The 20,001-nt window shown below is 39.0% G+C and overlaps 1 protein-coding gene across 3 annotated transcripts in view; it reads left to right on the top strand.

Moving 5' to 3' along the window:
- Window positions 1–20,001, top strand: part of NME7 (NME/NM23 family member 7) — a 92,547-nt gene that overhangs the window by 46,832 nt on the left and 25,714 nt on the right. For all 3 annotated transcript variants that reach the window (XM_052794139.1, XM_052794140.1, XM_052794141.1), the window contains exons 8-10: window positions 4,976–5,040; window positions 5,898–5,966; window positions 9,833–9,934. In XM_052794139.1, coding sequence (XP_052650099.1) covers window positions 4,976–5,040; window positions 5,898–5,966; window positions 9,833–9,934 — 236 coding nt within the window. The remainder of the gene's footprint in view (window positions 1–4,975; window positions 5,041–5,897; window positions 5,967–9,832; window positions 9,935–20,001) is intronic.

Raw genomic sequence — 20,001 nt, 5'->3', positions numbered from 1 at the left:
CCCATGCAAGAACTCCCAGAATAGTTTCTTTTTCCTACAGGTTTTCGTCATTTCATGTCTTAATGCCCTGTCTGGCATTCACAAGTGTGGTCTTGCCTTGTTCATAGCGGTTCAGAAAATTGCAGCTGGGATTAAACCTTTGAACCTTCTACCCCCTTTGAATCTTTCTATTGGTTCCCATTCTCAGTTGCATCAAACACTCAGCCATTTCGGTTTCAAGGACCGCTAAGATTTACTGTCTGTATGCATAATTTTTCTTGTGCTAGCAAAATGCCAACTTCTTTTCTCCAGTAAAGCAGTGGTGATATCTTTTGTCTTTACCCTTTTGGTATTTTCAAATGAATATTGTTTGTAAAGATTTTCACCAGTGCTGCAGTGTTGTTGGGGTTCTCCATAAATATCTGTAAAGCTGCCCTTCAAACTTCTTAAGGTTCTTCTTTAATATAATGCCTAGGGAGAAATGAGAAATGATGGAATATCTTGGATTCTATCACTATGAACAATATTCTCTCATCATTTCCTCACATGTTCCTCTTTATTTTCTGTCTGCATCCACTTGTCTTCCCCCCCTGCCCCCTTCATGGTTAGGCTGGGTAGCTTTTGAGCTCCCCTTCTCCTCTCTGTTGGCCTGCAGTGTGTGTTGCTCAGGAGACCCCCTGTCCTTCTGTGACTCACTTCTTTGTGCTCCAGAGTACAAATACAAAAATGACTGTATATCCTGTTTCATACAGGACATAGTGAGGCTGGGAGATCAATAGCTGCAGATTATCACTGTGGCCAAACTTTTGAGGAGTCTAGAAATGATGTATTTATGTTGTGTAGTAAGAATGCCTAGAGTTGCATTATTTCTAAGTAGGAAAAAACCCCTCTCTTCTCTAGGAGAAGAGTTCGATAAACCTTGTTCTTCAGGGGATAGGTTGATCAACTGATGGGAAGAAGTGCACTTTTTGAGAAGGACATCTGTCAGCTTCCTACTGCACAGTGTTTTGTAATGTTGTCTGAAACAAAGATTAGTGAGAACTTCAACTGGAATACGTTGCAGGAGGGCCCAGCTCTGAGTCCCACTTTTTCCTCTTTTGAAATTTACAAAGGACTTGGCTGGGAGTCAAGCCTGATTGTGATTCTCTGGAGTTTTGGGACAGGACCTTGACACTTGCCAATAAGGAATCAGATAATTTCATTATACTGTGAAGCAAAATTGCATTTTAAAATGTCAACAATAGACATGAAATGAAATTGCTACTTATAGTCAGTGCTACTTTAAGCATCTGGTACCGGTTACTTCTAGAAATATGTTATTGGATTAAGTGGATCATTGATCTGATCAGTCACAGCAGTTTGTGTATTCCTGTCAAAAAACTGTTGCTGTTGCAGAGGAATTATTTTTAATTATTGGAAGGGTATTAAAAAAATGACATATAGAGGTTGAGATGAGGAAGCTAGTTCTTGACTTGCTTTGAAGGCAGTCTGCTGTCTTGCCTAATAAGCTTTTAATGGTGGAATGGTTAAACTGGGAAACAGGCCAAGAACAAAGTGAAGAGAATGTAACATCCCTAGTTGTAGGGCTGGTGGTTCATAGTGCACTAGGACTGGCAGGTCCCAGTAACACAGCTGTTACATCCCATTAATTAAAGTGCTGTTAGGTTAAAAGTGACTTTCATGGACTGTTTTATTTTATTCCAATCCATAATTCTGCAAACAGTTGTAATATTTTGCAGTCTGATGTCTTCTCTGCTACTTTCTCCTTCTTAATGAAGGACAAATTTCAAATACTGTATGTTGTAAAGCAACAAATTGTAGAAGATCAATGTAACTAAGGAGGTCTTAGTGCCTTATCATTTTAGTTGATTAAAATATGTTGGAAGATTATCTGTCCTGTATTAGGTTCATAGTAATGTAATGCTGCCTAAGAGACATAAAGTGTGTGCATGCTTTCTCTTTCTCTCTTTCACTTTCATATTTGTTAGGATTAGTATTAAATTCCTCTAGTTGTATTTAGTAATGCTTGTGACTCTTTTGTGCTTTGTGACTGAAAATTAATCATAACTGGTGCCTAATCTGCAGCTTTGATTTGGGTTCTTACTGTAATCACATTTTAAACATGCACTGGCCCTGTTTGAAGGGTCCTTCAAAAGTTGTTTTTTCACTACAGATCTGGATTTTAAAGTTGAAAACAAGTTGTTGAAAGCTGCTGAAATGGCACTCTGTCTAATTAGTTCTTTTCCTCAGCCTTATCTGCCCACAAAGGAGAGGACACGTCCCAGTTCAGTCATGCAACTGGCTGAAAGCCTGAAACAGATCCCAAGCCAAGCCTTGAGCTTCCATTCTTCTGTTGCTTGGGGATTGCATCTATGCTTTTTGTCTCTATTTTGGTTCAGGTAGAATTTGAAAGGAATGTGTCCCTAGGAGAAGTGATACGTGTATTGCCTAAACTGGGATAAGGGAGGCCAAGTCACTGGATTTGTAGATCTGTGCTGCCACTGGCAACTCGCTTATCCTCCTGTGCCTCAATTCCCACATCTGGGAAGTGGAGCTAACATCTCGATTTGCAAACATAAATGACATCTCATGTGTCTTCCTCAAGGCACTTTGAAATTTTTTGGGAAGGCATCTCTCTGTGTACAATGGTGACAATAATTCCTTTGGTTAAGCCTTTTGGGGGTTGCAGTTGTGGGCAATCTGTCTGGAGCAACAAGTTGCTCTGTTGCTCTCATGAGCAAGAGTGAACTCAGGAATACAAAGTGCAGGAAAATCTTGATAGGTTTATTACAGTTAATTATTAAAGGAATCTTGTATTAAAGACCTTTATGCAAAATATCTCCCTACTTTGTTTTCTATAATTAAAGAAGCCTGTCTTGTCTCTACAGAGAATGAAAATCTTAATGACTTCAGTAGAGAAACAGCCCAGAAAGCTGAATATTTGAGTCCCCCTTTGTTTCTCTAAAACATGGATTTTGCTTACAGCTCATAAAACTGCTGAGGACAAAAGTTCTGTAAATAGCAGATCTCCATACTACCCCAGAACCTGATACCTGATGTATTTTAATTAGATGCTTTCCAGCTGTGAAGCCCTATGTGAGTGGCCCATTCTTAACTGATAAAGTGTAAAATGGAGATCTTTGGGGCAAAGCAGCTTTCTTGTACCTTTATCATAGCCTTGTCCCTGCAAGTGGTGGTTGCAATTTGTCTGCCAGTGACCTTTCTTTGTCTTTGTTGGTTTCTGGTGAAGCAGTGGCTGTTGACTGGAGTATTGGCTCTGAAGATTGAGAATGAGGAAATGTTTATGCTCTGTCACAGATTATTTATTCTTTCATTTCTTTTCTGAATGATCCCCAGCCAGTCACTTAATCTCTTTATAAACTGGCCATTCATGTCTGAAGTCAAGACTGTAGGCTCGCTGCCTTGCTGGAACCTATGTGGAAGCATCTGAACTGCTCAGCCTTTTCAGCAGTGTGGACAAAAAGAAACTAGAGGTCTGGTTTCTCTCTCTGACGTGGTCTTGCATTTCCTGGGCAAACCTGTCCAAGTCTCTTCATTTTGCTGCTGCAATTATTTTTTTTTCACCTTGAAAAAAAGGAGGAAATTTTTTTTCCCTGGTTTTATAGCAGTGTTACAAGGAAACTTTTATCGGTGCTAGTGAGCCATAGTGTAACAGTATAGTGGGACAGGAACTGCACCTGCCTCTGCTTGTTTCTATGTTCTGTAAACCCAAAGAGCTGCAAGGACTAAGTATGTACCAAAATCTATGCGGGGAAGGTTTTTCTACATAAACCTTAATGTGAAAATATGGTGGGGGATACTTCAGGGATGGGTTTTTTCATTTTCATTTGTAAATACAATTTTTTAAAGCCCTCCAACTATCAGTGTCATTTACTCAGAGCTTCCACTGACCTTTAATGTGGTAGGAAGCTCACCAATACTATGCCACAGATATTAGCAGACTGTGTACAATTAGATCTTGAGCATGCTAGAACCTAGATACTAGCTTTGTTTTATTCTCATATACTAAATTTATGCAGTGCTAAAAAATCCTGCAATTTAAAGACTAGTTAATGAAAGGATTTAATGACCAGGAGTCAAATCCTGCTGTTGTCATTCATTACAGGGTATTCTTCTATGGTTAATTCTGTTCTGAATAAATGTCCACAAATTTGTAGTTTCTCACAAATTGTACTAGAGGACAAACATTTGCATTCTATAAAAATAGTGATTCTATGAAATTCATTCATACAGAGTACTGTACTTGGCTGACATAATCTTCAAAATGGCCTGACCTTGTAAGCACAGGCAAATCTAAAATACATATTCAGTGGAAAAATCAGTGGTTCTTGTTCTCTGAAGTTTAGTGTTTTGTTTTACAATGTTATTCAGTCTTTGAGGATGCATTCTGGAGAGATTAAAGCAAGCAGTTCGATCAGCAATAACATATTTGGGAGTTATAACCTTAGAAGCAGTAGGTTATTTTGCACTAATGTGTTTTTCCCATAGAAGACATGCACTTCTGTGCTGCTTTATTAGTAATATTTATTATCATCCTGCATTGTTTCTAGCTTAAAGTAGGACCCCCACTCTGGTGAACACTGTATAAAAAAACAGAAAATAGGCAGCATGTGCCCTGAATGGATTGCTCTTTAAGCATCAGTATTGCCAATGGAACTTCATTAAAAATATAAATCTTGATCTTGCAGCAAATGGGTGTTTTGCAGTTGATCTGAGAAAAGCAAAGGCTTCAGTAATTACCTTTTTTTGGTAAAGATTCTTTTCAACATCTGAATGGAATTTAGTTGTTAGAAACCATCAACACATCACCTTAGATAGAACATACAGTATGTGAACTCAGCTCTGCTCTCTGCTTTGTCTCACAAGCACAACACCATTTTTTTGGTTTGAAAATAAGTGGTATATTGGCATAGATACCTTCCAGTTGTAAATTCTGCTTTTAAAATTGAATACTGTCTTTTTTGTGTTTCTTCAGGGTTAGCTGGAAAGATTATAAAAGCCATCATCAATGAAGGATTTCAGATCTCAGCTTTGCAGATGGTAGGTTTCCTTTTGTGTATGTTTTTCTGATAAATGAAGTTGGAGAAGTGCTGTATGCACTTCACAGCAATGCACAGGTGTCTTCCTGCAATATAAAACCCTTGTGCAGACTGTGTAGCAATGTTTTGGGATCAGCATTGTCCTTGTGATATTTGTGTTTTATTGTTTGATTGATCAGCTGATCTGTTTCTCATTGCTGGGTGACCTTGAGCCAAGATACTTTACCTCTCTGTCTCTCAGTTTCCCTATAGTTAGAAGGGGGATAATGATAGTCTGTCTCTTCTGGAGCAATTTGAGATATCTTTACAAAATATACTAGCTAAGATTAGAGAAATTATTGTTCCTTAATTTTTTAAAATATATATTTAGTATGAATTTAGCAGAAGGTTTTTAAAGATACTTAAAGGATTTTGACACCCTGATCACCCTCAGCAGTTAAAGGAAGTTGGCACAGAGATTGTTCCCAAGAGTAGTCCTGTAAGTCCTGCCCTTTGATTTTTGTGAAAGTGTTGAGATCTGAAATCCCCCTATGACTCAAATCCCCACCACAAATGAAGAATAGCCCCTTTCCTTTACTATGCAACAAACAGATCCTCTTGCCTGTCTTAGTGGTATCAGCCAACACTACGTTGTCTACTTATATTTAAGGTGGAAGAAGATAACTGTGTGCTATGTTGCCTGTTGTGTCATTTTCTAAGTTGTTGACAAACTTCATATTGCAGCTGTAAAGCCATTCCTTTTACCTAGTAAAACCTAAAAGAGTAGTCTGAATGTTTGCTAGTTAAGAAGGGTTGTCTGTCTATTTTTTGTTGTTGTTGTTGCTTAAGGCAGACTGGCTAACATTTTTGTTTTCTTAGTTCAACATGGAGCGTGCAAATGTGGAAGAATTTTATGAGATTTACAAAGGTGTTGTCGCTGAATATATGGTAAGCATAAGTTTGGGAAGAATCTGTTTAAAAATAAAATACAATTAAATGAGGAAACGGTCACATCTTTCCTTTTTTTGGATTGTGACAGGATTTCTTTTAAGAACTGGTCTTGACCAGTTCTAGCTTCTTCTCAAATAAACTAACTCATCTTGAAAATTGTGCTGTCTGTGTTGTAAGAAAGGAGAGTCTGTGAAAATTGTTCAGCCAAGGAATTTGTAAAATACAACAGAGTGAAACCCACCCTACCTCAGATAAGTTATTTTATTGTGGTAGAGCTATGAGAATGTGTCACATCTGTATCTTTGTTTGATTTGATATTGCAATAGTGGCTTGGACCAGAATATATATTTATTAATGTATTTACAATGGGGCTGCTGTATTTGAATGCTTTCCTAATGACATTTTGAGCTATTCATAAGTTTATTGACCTGACTTCTGTGGATCTTCAGAAAATTTAAAAAGTTTAAGATATGCTGTAATCCCAGTGGACTTCTAAGACTGTATATCTTATTATGCCTTGTTGTACCATCACATAAAACTTCCTGACTGTAGATAGAAGAACGGGAATACAAGAAGACGAGCTTGCATTTCTGTATCACCTTCCATCAGAGGATTTTGGTTCATTTTACAAATAGCAATGAGTTTAGTTTCACTGCCATGCTATGTACTATGCAAATTATCCTTAATTTTTAAATGGTTAAATTATTAAAAGAGTTCTACACAGTTACTAATATTACTCTGATAATGACATTTTAATTTTCTTTTTCCCCCTTTATGGTTGTTTAGTCTAACTTACTTCAACAGGGTTTGTAGATTTGCCTTTAAATAGGTTAGGAGTACTGTTAGTTCACTCTCAGATTGGGGAATACTCTTAAAGTCTCCTCTGATAACACTATTTTTGACAAGGACCAAAGGAAGATTGGACAGGCAGACATGTAGGTACGTGGCAGAATTCAAATATGGTGATATCTGACCAGTATTTCAGGACCTGAAGAATCCCATGGTACTGCAGAAGTCTCTGCTTTGAACCAAATTGGAAATTCTCTACCATCTTCTGTGGCTCTTTTGTACAATCTCTGAACCCCTAATAAGTTGCAAATTTTAGTTACATAATTTAATTGGAGAGTTACTCAGAAGGGAAGGTGACATTTAAACAGGGTAAGTCAATAAAGAAGATATGTTTTAGATGGGATTTGAAGAAAAGTGAGAATCTAGGGCTCTGTCCTGCAAGCCATATGTGCTGGATGCACTCAGCTGAAATGAAATGAAATTAATATCTCCATGCACTCAGGATATCTGTGAAACAGGAAAACGTGGGAAAGCTAATCATGATGGTAAAGGGATCCAGAGAAGGCACATATGGGAACAGCAATAGATAGTGTCAGTGCAGGCCAAATAAGAAGAAGTATGTTGCAAAATAGGATATTGAAGAAAGAATATGACCTCTTATATCTGTGACTCAGAACCGTCTGTTTTGATCTGAATTTTATTTACCATTCCAAAATAACTCAGTACAGAAGATACTTGGCATCCAGAAATCCTTTTCAAAAACTGTACACCCATTTCTTCTGGTTACCCCTTGTCAGTCAGATAAAGGCTTGACATTGCCTATAAAGCACTTCTCTGTGAAAAGAGAAAGCTGAACAATTGCACAAAATTTTAGCTTTGTTGGTGTCTCCTGCGTGGGATTTTGCATACTACTGATCAGGTTTTGTACTGTTTTGCTTTGTATTTCCTACTGTAGCCAGAATAGAAAATGGGGAAAAAAGGAGGGAGATTATTTTGGGTCAGCTCAGAATCTACTTTGTTAATCAAAAATGCTTGAGCTTGATCCAGCTCCAGGAATGGTTTTGGTTGACCACAAACCATGTTATTTGATGAATAAACTATTTCCTAAAGAAAATTTGATTTAGCTGTAACTGGGAGTCTTACCAGAGAAACAGTGTCTGCTATTTAAATTCAACTCTGGACTTGATGAGGCTGTGTAAGGTAGACCAAGCTTGTCTCACATAGTACCACCTGCCTCTGTGCTGTAGCTGATGGCAGCTGGTCTTCAGTCCTCAGCTTTGTGTTGTAATGAAGGAGTCAGGAGAAACTTTGCTCACGTTTGCTGTTGCTGGTGGGATGTCAGTGCTGATACAGAAACAATAGAAAAAGGAGGAACAAGAAAAACCACAGTTTGCAGGGAGGAATTCAGTTGATTCAACTGAAGTTAAAAGCCTGTTTTTTCTCCACTTTCCTCTTAGCTGTTATTTAGATGACAGAATTCAATGAAATTGTACAGAGTAGTGACTTTGTGGCAATTTACTGTTTCTTAACAGCATGAAATATATTGGCCTTTGACCTGTTCTTAACAGAGGATCTGTTGGTGATAAGACAGTTTTTGGAATGAAAATATTTATTCATTTTGTAGAATATGAAACTAGTCTGCACTCTTTTCATGTCCTCTCAGGAATACTTCTACCTACATTTCCTAGGATCAGGTTGATGATGGAGGCGCTTGGCTAAAATTCCGTCCCATTGATTTCAGAGTGGGGAGATTAAGCACATGCTCTCAACATGGAATCTGTTATGAAGATAGTAACTCTTTGGAATAATGCTGCTTGACTTGGAGTCTTTGTGTATTTAGTTTCCATCACAATTCATAAAAGGCAGAGAAGGACTTAATCCTTCTTTTTCTACTGCTTTTTTGCCCACTCTGTATGCTCTTGTTCTTTGCCATGGCTCATCCTTGACCTGCCCATGGCTGGTGGGTGTGATTGCAGTACCTTGCTTGTCCTTCCCTATCCTCATTTCTTGTGAATGTTTTTTCCTTTCCTCTTTCCTCATTGGTTTTGGTTCTTTTCATTGTCCTGATTTGTTTAAAACTGGTCTACCCAGATTTCTAGACAAGTATGCAATTATAAGGCCATGATTTAAAAAAGGAAGTCAGACTAGAACATCAAAATAGATTCTTTCTGCTTGTGAAACCTAAAAGGAAGTCAGACTAGAACATCAAAATAGATTCTTTCTGCTTGTGAAACCTATACCTCTAATTAACGAACTCCAAATTGGCACTAATGCCCAGAGTTAATTTAAGCTTATGAAAACTAAGACCCATCTTCATCACCCACTCAGAACTCACAGTGTCTCTTTACTCTCCAGGAGGCTCCAGGGAAACAGATGATTTTGGTGTAACTGAGATTCTGGTTAACAGTATACCATAAGAATGTTGCCAGATCAAGGACCCTTACCCTAACAGGTTGTGTCACAGGCACAGGTTCTGTTGGCTTGTGTATTTCAGCTTCTGTAGTAATACATGAAGAAAAGGCAGTGAGAACCAAAAGCCCAAGGGACATTTTAATGACTTAAAGCCATCAAACAGGTGTATATTTGGAAACAAATATAGGCTATGTACTGTGCTCCCTGTAGGGAACACTGCAAACTGCATTGCTGCCTGCAGAACTGGCTGAACATAGTGTGATTTTTCAGGCTTACACCCAGCAAAGTGTGTTCCATTGATTCAGTCTAGTTTGACAAGTTATGGGATATTGCTGTGAAATCCAGGTCTAGATTGATAAGGATGTACCCACAAAAGAATTTAAAGTATTGTGGAATCTGTTGCATGCTATTTAGCATCCTGTTAAAGCTGAATATCCAATTTACCTCAATCTCCACCTTCTAAACCAAGTAGCAAAATGGAAAACATGTCTTTTGTTGTGAATACTAATGATATCTTTGTTTCATGTCTTTGCTTTCCTAAATGCACCAATATTTCTTAATTGTTCCTGTCCTGTAAGTTTGGGTCTGGTTTTGGGGAGGAATACAACCCTTGCTAATGCCCAAAGAAGCTCAGATTTGCCTCTGTCTTTTTTCTCTTCCAGGACATGGTTACAGAGTTGTGTTCAGGCCCTTGCATAGCAATGGAGATTATACAACCTGAGCCTCCAAAAGTGTTCAGAGACTTCTGTGGCCCTTCTGACCCTGTAAGTACTTGCTTGAGTGATAAGGAATGCTTAAAAAGTTGATGTGCTGTCTATGTGAATTAAAAGATCAAAGTGTGGTATGGCTGCCACATACTTGCTGCATTCATTGGAAACATGTAAGCATTACCTTATTATGGAGGTCAGATGCTAGTCTTAGTGGACCAATTTGCAAATCCTCTAGCAACTCTTCTGATCTTACCTAAACCAGGTGATAAAATACTGTGATGATATTTATGTGAAAGGAAAGCTATCTAGGCAAAAATCTCTGTTAAAGATTCATAAATATTCTAACACAAGGCTTCAGAGCCCTGGAACAAATAGTTATTGCTTGTGCATGCCAATGTAAATTAAATGTTAGTCCACTGCAGTCTGTGGCATTCTCCTAGGATGAAACTGTAGAAGGAGAATTGGTTCCTTTGTTTTTCAGAAGGAAGCGAACAAAAAAGGGTGTAAAAGTTCTCGTACCTGTTTGCTATGCCAATGCTTTTAGCTTTTATTTTTCATTTCTTGAGGTAACTAATTGGATATGCATGACACTGTGTGCAATTTGGAGACAAGCATAAGTGCTGTCTCAAAAAGCTTGCAGTTTTTTGTTGAACAATGAAGGCTACTATACCACACAGGAGCCATGAGGTGAAATATCAGATGGAGGCAATGAGGTCAGGGTTCGTATGGTTTTTTTGGTTATGATCTGATGTTTTAGTTGCAGACCGAGTGGGTTTACCAGTTTCCATGGAAAAAAATCACACAGATTAATATTTGAAGGGGAGAACACATTGTTCAGGATATATTTTTCTTCAGATCCAGAGCTTCCATTACAGAAAGTACAAGTTAAAGGCATTATCCAAATCTTTTTTTCACCTTCCATTTGGTAACGTTCAAATGTTTCTCTGCTGGGTTAGCACCTTGTAAGCAGAGCATAACCTGCTTATCTGACTTAGTTTTAACTGCAGGATGATATATCAGTGGTAATGTACACAATGTGGTGGTTTCAGTTTTTTTTTAAATTCCGTGTTAAAGGTTTCTGATCTTGAAAACTTTCAAAGATGCAGTTGTTTTATTTGGGCCTATTATATCCTTTTCATGTTTCTGCTTGTTTAATGCCTGATACTTTAAAATCAAAATATGCTTGCAAACATCACAGCTGCTTTAGGTTATTAAAGACAAGTGTACCTACACAAGGGGAATTTCTCTGTTTTCCCTTACTACATCACATGAACAGCTCTGTCATAGCCATACAACATGTGTGTGACCAAAGGAATTGTTGATGAGCTGAGGAACTGAGGGTTGTATAAACTGATGGCTTCTCTGGGTAGCACAAGAAAACAGCAAAGGAGGGAACTAAAATTCCAGATCTCTTGCTAGTGACCTACCTATGCTGTTTGTGTTTCCCTTTTAATGGTTAATTGTGTGACTTGTGAAGTGAAAATGAGTACCTGCCTGCTTCTAGTGGAAGCAGGCAACTGTAAGTTTTGGACACTGACTTCACAGCAGTTACACTAATGGTATGTTTGGAAGATAGGCAGCATTATATATTTCTGTCTACTGTTTCCTATAAGGATTGCAAATTAATTGGTTCTTCAGGCACATAAAGCATATGTACAGTAACTATAGCTACTTTCGAGAGTGATCTTTGCCTGAAATTTATCTGTCTCTTCATATAGCATTTGTAGATTGTCCTTGAGGAAGAAGGGAGTAAGGTATCTCAGTGGTCTTTTGTCATTCCCAGCCAGAATCACCAGAGAAGCTCACAACTGAACTTTGTGGTTACAATATTTGCCTCAAATAGGAGTAGTGGAAACCATAACAGCAGTTTCATTATCTAGCAAGGTTATACACAGACCATGAAGATACCGTGGACTCGTTATTCTAGGGATTAAAGTAAATCTAAGTGTCATGCAAATAGTGCATTATCAGTGAGAGATGTGACTCTCTCTAACTCTTTTGTTTGTTTGTTCATATATGCTAGATCCTGATGTGTGTACAGGCTGTTTATAAACGCAAGTGAAGAGCAAGTTTACTATAAAATGCACTTTACTGGGTCACTTTGGCTCCTGTTAAATAGTACCCTATTTGGCAAGTAGTGCCATTGAAATCACTGTGATTACTCTCAAAGCAAGGTGCTGTTTGAAGTGAGTGAAGGTGTTGGAATTTGACTTATATAATGAATCTCTCCCAATCACATGTGCTGTTAATTATATCTTACGTACATAGCAAATGTAATAATTACTTTGTGGCAAGTCAGATATCTAAACTGGGTATGAATGTTAACAGCCTTTTCAGTCTGTTCTTGGTTTTGCAGGGAGACAGTTGGGGTACACATCAATAAAAGGCACCCAAAAAGAGGTGATATAAATTTTCTCAAATCAAAGCGAGATGTCATTTGGAAATAGGTCTGATTTTGTCCAAGTCCCTGATGTTTAGGGCTGAAGAAAGAATTACAGTTTTTCCATTTTGAAGATTATGCTTTAATAAGCTAGCAATTTATACCAAGCGTACAATGCTAAAAATGAAATGAACTTTGTGCTATATTCTCTAACTGGGTAGTATTTTGTTAGCACTGCAGGTCAGTAAAGCTCTCTGCCAAAAGTACCCTTCGTTATAAACCAGCTTATAAATACTTTGTTTAAACCTCTCGTGTGGTAGTAGGGAAGACTACTAACCAAAAACCTGCTTTGAGCCTCTCTGTAGTAGTGTACGAACAGCGTATCAAATCTGGAAAGCAGGCAGTGGGATAAAGATACTTGTCTGCAAGGAGCTGTGCTGGACATGCTCACTCTCAAAATTACTGTGACCTGATTGAAGGGCTCAGTGTCACAGGTTGCAGGCTTGTGGAACATTTGTTCCTGGTGGCTAGTATATGCACTAGGAAAAATGCTTTTCTGCAGATCTTGCTGCTGCTTACATTTTTGTTGTACACTGGCACTTTTCTAATGAGTGGCCGGCTGGGTCGTTGCACTCTTGGTGAACTGTCAGCATTTTTAATTACACTCAGCTTAAGCTCCTGGAGTGCAGCTGGAATTTTTTGTATCATTGGTGGCCTCATCTGAGGCCTTTCTGTAATCTTTCAGATCAGCTGTGATGCTTGTTTTTCTTGTCTTCCAATTGCAGCCTCTAGTTTAGCTGTTCCTCAAAGCCAGGTCCCAGACTACTTGTGTGACTTGCTCTTGGTGTTGCTCTGCGCCTCATTCTCTCTGTGCTGGAACGTGTCTGTGGCCAACGTGTAGGCTTTAAAAATGGAAGGCACTCTCCACATCTACTATAATAAACATGTATTTGTGCTTTACTTATTGTTGCAACACCCCTGTAAAAGGCCAGCAGCCATTCTGATACCCATCTTGAAAATACTGTTTCTTCACAACATTAATAAGGGCTGTGTAAAAAAGATCTCCAGGTTCCACACAAGACTGTAGCTTTTCAAGGAGGGGAAGCACCCACAGCCTCTGCTGTGCACCCAAAGCTAGGAGGTTTGAGATATTGAGATTCTATGAGCAGCTGAGCATTTCTGTTTGGGTATTTAAATTTCAAATAGGAATGGGATTTCTGAAATGACTTTGAATTCCACTGATTTTCCATAGGGTGTTTGAATCATTTAAACCCTTTTTCAAAATATAGTATAAAATCTTGTAATGCAGGTTGTTAAATTACATTTTTCATGCTGGGTGCTATTTCAGTCTGTTTCTACCGGTGCAGTTCTGACATTGAGAGAAAAAAAATTACACCTATGGCAAAGAGGTGACTGCTCTAGAAAGCTAGGAAGAGGAGTTAAAAAGTTAATTAAATCAGATTACTAAAGAACACAAACTTGAACTTTTGATACACACTATCACTTCGAAATAAGAGTTGCTAACTGCAACCAAAGTTCAACAGAAAAGAAGCTATGTTTCTTCATTGTAAAGAAATGAAAGTGCTTGGAGAGGGGTAGGTGTAAATAGAGCACAGTGTGCACTACCAAGAAAGCTGTTCTGTTTAAGTGCGGTAAGAAAAAAATCCGCAAACTATTCTGCATTGATTTGACATTGTTTCATGTGAATCAGAAAGCAAAGGCTGTAACGGAAAACCTTGGAAGAGGGGGATGGTGGCCAGGGAATCCTGTCACTGCTTGAGCTTGCTGGCATCGATGTTTCATTTGATTGGTGTTTGTGTATTTTTGGCCTCTGGAGCACTTGGAGGCCTTTTGTTATTACCTTGTTCAGACCTAAGTCTGAAGCTACAGCTGCAGTTTTCACATCTTCATGCAGCCTCTATGTTGAAATAGGTAGTAACATGAGGTGATTACGTAGTATTCATACAACACTTGTAAAATGCTATAGAAATTAGATATATTGCTTTTATTTTTTTATTTTTACCTGTCTTTTGAACTTACTTTATGCACAAATGAAAAGGTTGGTTATAACATGTAATTCCAGGAATCTACATCAGCTATGTGTTCCTGGCTGACTGCATAACTTTTAGTAGTCTTAATAGCTTTTAGTTAGGATTGGCAGTACACTAAAAGTGACTCAATTCACACTTCTGCTGTGAGATATTATTAAAGTGATGGGACATGCTGCAATATTTCTGCATCCAGTGGGCTGGAAAGGGATTTTCGTTACTTGCTTTAGATCTTAACCTTCATTCTTTTTACATTGAGGATTTGCAATTTTAAGGGTAACAGTGTATTAACAGTCTTTTGTACTTTTGCATCAACGCCAAAGAGCTAAAAGGAAGATTACAAGGTTTAAAAAAAAGCGGTGAACTGAAAGAGCTGGAGTCTGCTTTAGCTCCGTTCCTGACCTCACTGTGTGACCTTGGACAAAAAGTTCAATATGTTTCTGCCTCAGTTATCACGTCAGTTACATAGGGATAACGATATAAGCCAAAGAGCACTGTTGCTGTAAGATTTTTGTTTGTATAGACCTTCTGTGACTCTCTAGCACTGAAAAGTATCTACATGTGTGGCTGAAAATGTTCATGTTCATTCCTAGAACTACATTAGCAGCACCACATTTTCATATTGCATCAATAAAAAATAGTTCAGTGGAAGACATAAAGAAATATGAAGACAATTTTTGAGCTCCCAAGTATTCATTTTCTGGCAGTACCTTCATAGCTGTTTCAATGTGGATTCTCCCTATAGCCTAGTGAGCCTTAGTCAGAGTGTTGACAGTGAAGTACATAATGTGTTTCCAGAGAAATAAGATTTATTAATCTAATTCTTTGATGAAGAAGATTTTCATATAATTGATTATGGGCTCAGATAGCCTGAGTCATGTAATAATAATAAAAAATTCCATTCAGAGCCAAACTATTATCAGCTAGAGTAGCAAACAGATCGATCAATACCAGTTACGATATCCTGCTGTCTAAGCCTGCAATGGGAAAGACATGATTGAATTGCTTAGATGTTATTTAGGGTCAGCCATCTGACTCTGTCCTTTCAGTTTTTAATTTCCACATCAGCCTCTGCAGGTCTAATGAAAATGTGTTCTAGACAGTGCTAAGGCCTCTTAGTTGGGGGACATGGTAATTTTTGACTGTCTGTGGAGGGAGATTCTTCCCTCTAAGGCAGCCCCCTTTTGGTGAGCTGACACTGCTTATTCCTAAAGCCTAAAGTCTTGGTGGGTTCAGGAATTCTCCTGCCTTGTTCTGTGTCATCCCTCTGTGCATGGGCAGGGGGCTTATTAAGACTGGATCTAGCAGAAAGGAAGTGTTAAGACAGCTGTGCTCTAGTGACCCACAGCTGTAATGTGACTGTAACCCTGAGTTGCCACCACCACTTTAGACTGTTTGAAATTTACCTCCAAAAGTGTTATAGCTTGTTGTCAGAGACAAGCCTGTGTCTGTGTGGATGCCAAACATCACACCTGTGGCAATGAGTTGGTTTCCCTGGTTTAAAACGGATGGAGTCTGCACTGGCTGCACCAGAAACAAGACTGATACATAAATGTCATATTTGTTCTTCCTGTCAAAGCTGTGTGTAGCCCTGGGAGCATCTGAGAGTCAAGAATCCAATAATTGTTTTTTACAGGCATGAATTCAGTATTCATAGTAAGTTCTCCTGATGTGTTTCTCTTGCTTCTGAATGGGTATTGCAGAGGTCTGCAGACCCTGACACCCTCCTCCTCCCACCCTATTTGCTTTAATTGTGTGTCTGTATGTGCTTTGTAGTGGCACGTATGCATGATCTGGTTATAATTTTGAGGTGACCTGCTTAGAGCTCTGTTTCTTGCGTACTGTCTTCTCCAAGCCACCCTTTGCAGGCACTGGGAAGTCCTTTGATAGGAAGAGGGACTTCAGCCTCGCTGAACTATGTCTTTGTGGGGAGATTAGAACAAAAATCAGAGCACTAGTAGTGGTGGAGGACCCTTTTGCTTGCAAGTGGCTTGCTTTAAATATCACTTGTTATTGCCTGAAGGCTGCTGTCATATGATGGCTGTTCAGTGTCATGTGGAACTGGAGTTTGTAGGCTCACTTTGATTCTTGACGGGTAGGTGCATATGTGCTGAAAATTGCTGTTATTAGTGGTGGCTGGCAGTCTCCATCGGGAGACTAAATACCAACAGAGCCCTCAAGACTGAACTCTTCTTTAAATCCAGTGTGATTGAGGCATGTTGGCAAGGTTACAGTTTGAAAAAAACTTTTATCTGCCACTCCTTGTCTGAGGCTCCAGAGCTACCAGACTTCAATGTGTCAGCAGTGCCTAAGTAAATCCTGGGTGGGAGGTCATTGAACTTAGATTCAGTGGTCACAAATTACAGTCGTTTGATAAAGTAGATAATAAAAGATATTGCATTGTCTGATATCAAGCCCACTACCACCACAGAGACGTGATGCTGGAAGAGTCTGCTGCTTTCATCCTCTGGAGAGAACATGCTGGGGACTTCTGGGAGAGGACTGAAAGTGGAGTACATTTGCATCTTGTTTCTGGCTGCTGCAATGCTTTTTTTTTTTTTCCTCAGTTGGCTACCAAAGCCCCTGTAGCCTATCTAGGGGGTTTTTTGTAGTTTCTTCTGCTACCTGTCACTATGATATTTTAGTATCCCCGCACAACAGGGCACCTTCTTGACTGCAATGTCTGGACATTTTCAGGAAGTTATCAACGTTTTGCCAAAAATCCTGTATGCCCTCCTGGAAAGTAGCATCAACTTCAGAAGCCTCAGGGTTCCCATCTGTGTTCTCGTCTTTCCCTTATGTCGGGCTGTCTCTGGCTTTGAACTGGTTCTTCCTGGGCTCCTCGTGCCTGGTTCCAGGCTGGAATAGCTTACCCTATTTTAGCAAGAGGAGACTGAAGAAAAGCAGAGATGTGCCACAAGGCATTAACAGCACTGGTTACTGGTCTTCCTTGACTTGCTGTGCTGCCACAGAGACCTCCTGCCTATGCCCCGGAATGGGTAACGTGTCAGGGTATCCTGGAGCTAGGTTTTTAGGCCTTTCCCTGCAAAGCATCGTAGGGCTAGCCGTTTTGGTAAGGGTTTAAGTCACACTTAGAATATTTACTTTTTAAGAAAACTCAATTTCTTGGTCAAGGACTTTGTACCGTTCAGCTCTGCAGACACATGAAGACATTTAGCCTAATCTGAAATCACGAAGACTTAATTGTATCTATAGGTAGGTGTGAAAGAAGCCTGAAAGACTGGCTTAGGGATGCTAAAGGCTCCCTTTGCACTCAAACTGAGTGCGTCCCAAAGTAGTAGGTAGGTGTTATTAAAATTTAAGCATCTATGATGAATACAAGATTCTTATAAATGCTGTGAGTTACATAAATTTGTCTATTCAGCATTGAGGAGGTGGGGTTTTCCGGATTGTGTGGGGTTTTGGTTATAAGTGTCTGTCTGCCTATCTTGTTTTGCAGAATGAATGCTTCCATATCCTGTTTGTATTACATCTTCCTGTTTAGGTTCTCTCCAAGCTTTGAATATATGCCAAGTTTTAGAGACTGATGTTACAGACTTAGCATCTCATATAGATGGATCATATTTTATTTAAAAAGTGACCGCACAAAGTTTTAAAAGTGCTTACTTGCCTAGTTTCTTTTAGTATTTGCTTGGTTTGTTTTTTAAATAATGCTAGCTAATACCATATCTTTATTGTATCTCTGCTTATGTATCTTAGATGGATTAAGGAGAAAAGTTTTGTTTCTCACTACTGTAGAAAATGAGGTAGGCTTCTAACATATCAGGTGACCATGTGATACCAGCCTGGTATAGACAAATACACAATGTAATTTTACACCCATAGGCTGATCAGAAGTAATCCACAGGGTTCTCTCTAGGGCTTGTTTCTCCCAGCTACACTGGATTACAGTGCAATTTACCTCGCCTATGGGAGGGTTTTAATGCTTTTTAAAAATCAAAGTATTCTTCCCCCTTGTGAAAATGCAGTCTTTGTCAGTAAGACACAGAGCTGGTCATCAGAATTCCTAGGTTGTAGTCTCCTCCTGCAGTTGCAGGAGGTCTACCTTCCTTGGTGATTCCTTATCTTTCTGCACACCCCCCCCCCCCTTTGGACTGTTCTATTATGGTTCTGCTGTAGCTGCTGAGGTTTCTGAGAATAGATTCATTAATATATTTGGTCCATAAAAGGCACAAAGTAAGAGCCTTTTCGAGAACAAGGTGGTTCTGGGTTAATTTCAGTCTGTGCGGTTGTTTTCTTTGCTTACCTTGTGTTCTGTTTGGTTACAGCAGACAGCAAATCACTCTTTTACATTGGACAGTGATGTTTTTGAGTATGTAAAAGTTAATCCCTGAAAAGAAGCATTAAAGCAAAAAACAAATTCTCTGTAACCTCAGCCCTTCCTTGGAAAAAGGGAGCAGTGTTACCAGAAGATACGGGAAGTGCTGAGGTCACTCTGTCTGGATAAGAAAATGATACTGTTACTGCGCTAAACAACTCTTTTCTCCTTCTCCAGTTTCTTAGCATCCTGGTCACAGTGACCTTGTGTGTTTGCAGAACCTTTGATTTGAATAGATTAAGAGCATTTGCTTACATGCCTGACTCAGATTTTTGTTGACTGTAGATAGCCTTGTCCTTCACTTGAATTCTTCCTGACTTATCATTGGAACATAGTAGTTTTGTAGTGCTGTTATGTATACTTCAAGTTATGAATTAATATAAGTGATATCTCCAGTAAAAAAAAAATTAACAAAATAATAAACCAAGGTAGAACTTGTTAGAACAGGCTGCAAGGGCCTTTTCTAGAGCACTATAGAAGGCAGTTAGCAAGAGTCAGCTCACAAAGGTGCTTGTTGAAAATGTGCAATAAAGTTATAAACGTGTAGAAAAAGGGCAGTAGGGCACTCACTTTTCCATACAACCATGATGATATTGTGATCTTGAGTATCCTGGAGTTGACTGTAGCTGTCCCAAAAGGTTTCATGTCTTTCAGTCAGCAGCTTGAGTAGCCAATTCTTGGATGTGTGTGACTTTTTTTTTTCTTGTCCCTGAGGACTGCTATGTTAATAAATTGGTGGAAGAGCTAATAATAACCAAACAGAAAAGGAGCTGCAGATCATAGTGTATCTTATGTACTCTTGATAAACTGATACACAAAAGAGATTGATCTGAGGGGAACTGATCACTGCTGGAAGGAGATCGACTGGTTTCTCAAGTGGGTTTCCCGTAAGAGGGATCAGTTGGCTTTCTAGGTGACATCCTTGTACTGTACATTGCAACAGGATGTGTATGGACTGACATTCCCTAGGTGCTTTGCATGCTGTTGTAGTAATGCAAGAAGTACATGCAGTGGCCAGAGCATATCTGCAGTCATTTTCTGCTTGAGCTACATTATTGAAGGCTTCAAAGTGCCTGAAAACAAATACCGTGGCCTAAGCCTTGCCTTCTGTAACAAAAAGGAGGAGGTAGTCTGGGTTTGCATTTCTGATGATGATGGGTGGTATTATTGTTCTTGTTATTATTTTAAATCCTCCTCTCTGCAATTGCTGATAGCCACGAGAACAGCTGCAGTAATAGTTTTCATTCTGTACCACTGGTCTCGTTGACTGTGGACACTATTAACTAAACAAAGGCATTTTAAAAACTGGATATAAAATGATGAATTCAAGTACTGAAAACCTGCTGAATAATTT

This window comes from Harpia harpyja, chromosome 8 (assembly GCF_026419915.1).
Source record: "Harpia harpyja isolate bHarHar1 chromosome 8, bHarHar1 primary haplotype, whole genome shotgun sequence".
NCBI lineage: Eukaryota > Metazoa > Chordata > Aves > Accipitriformes > Accipitridae > Harpia > Harpia harpyja.
This window is presented reverse-complemented; position numbering and strand designations above follow the sequence as displayed.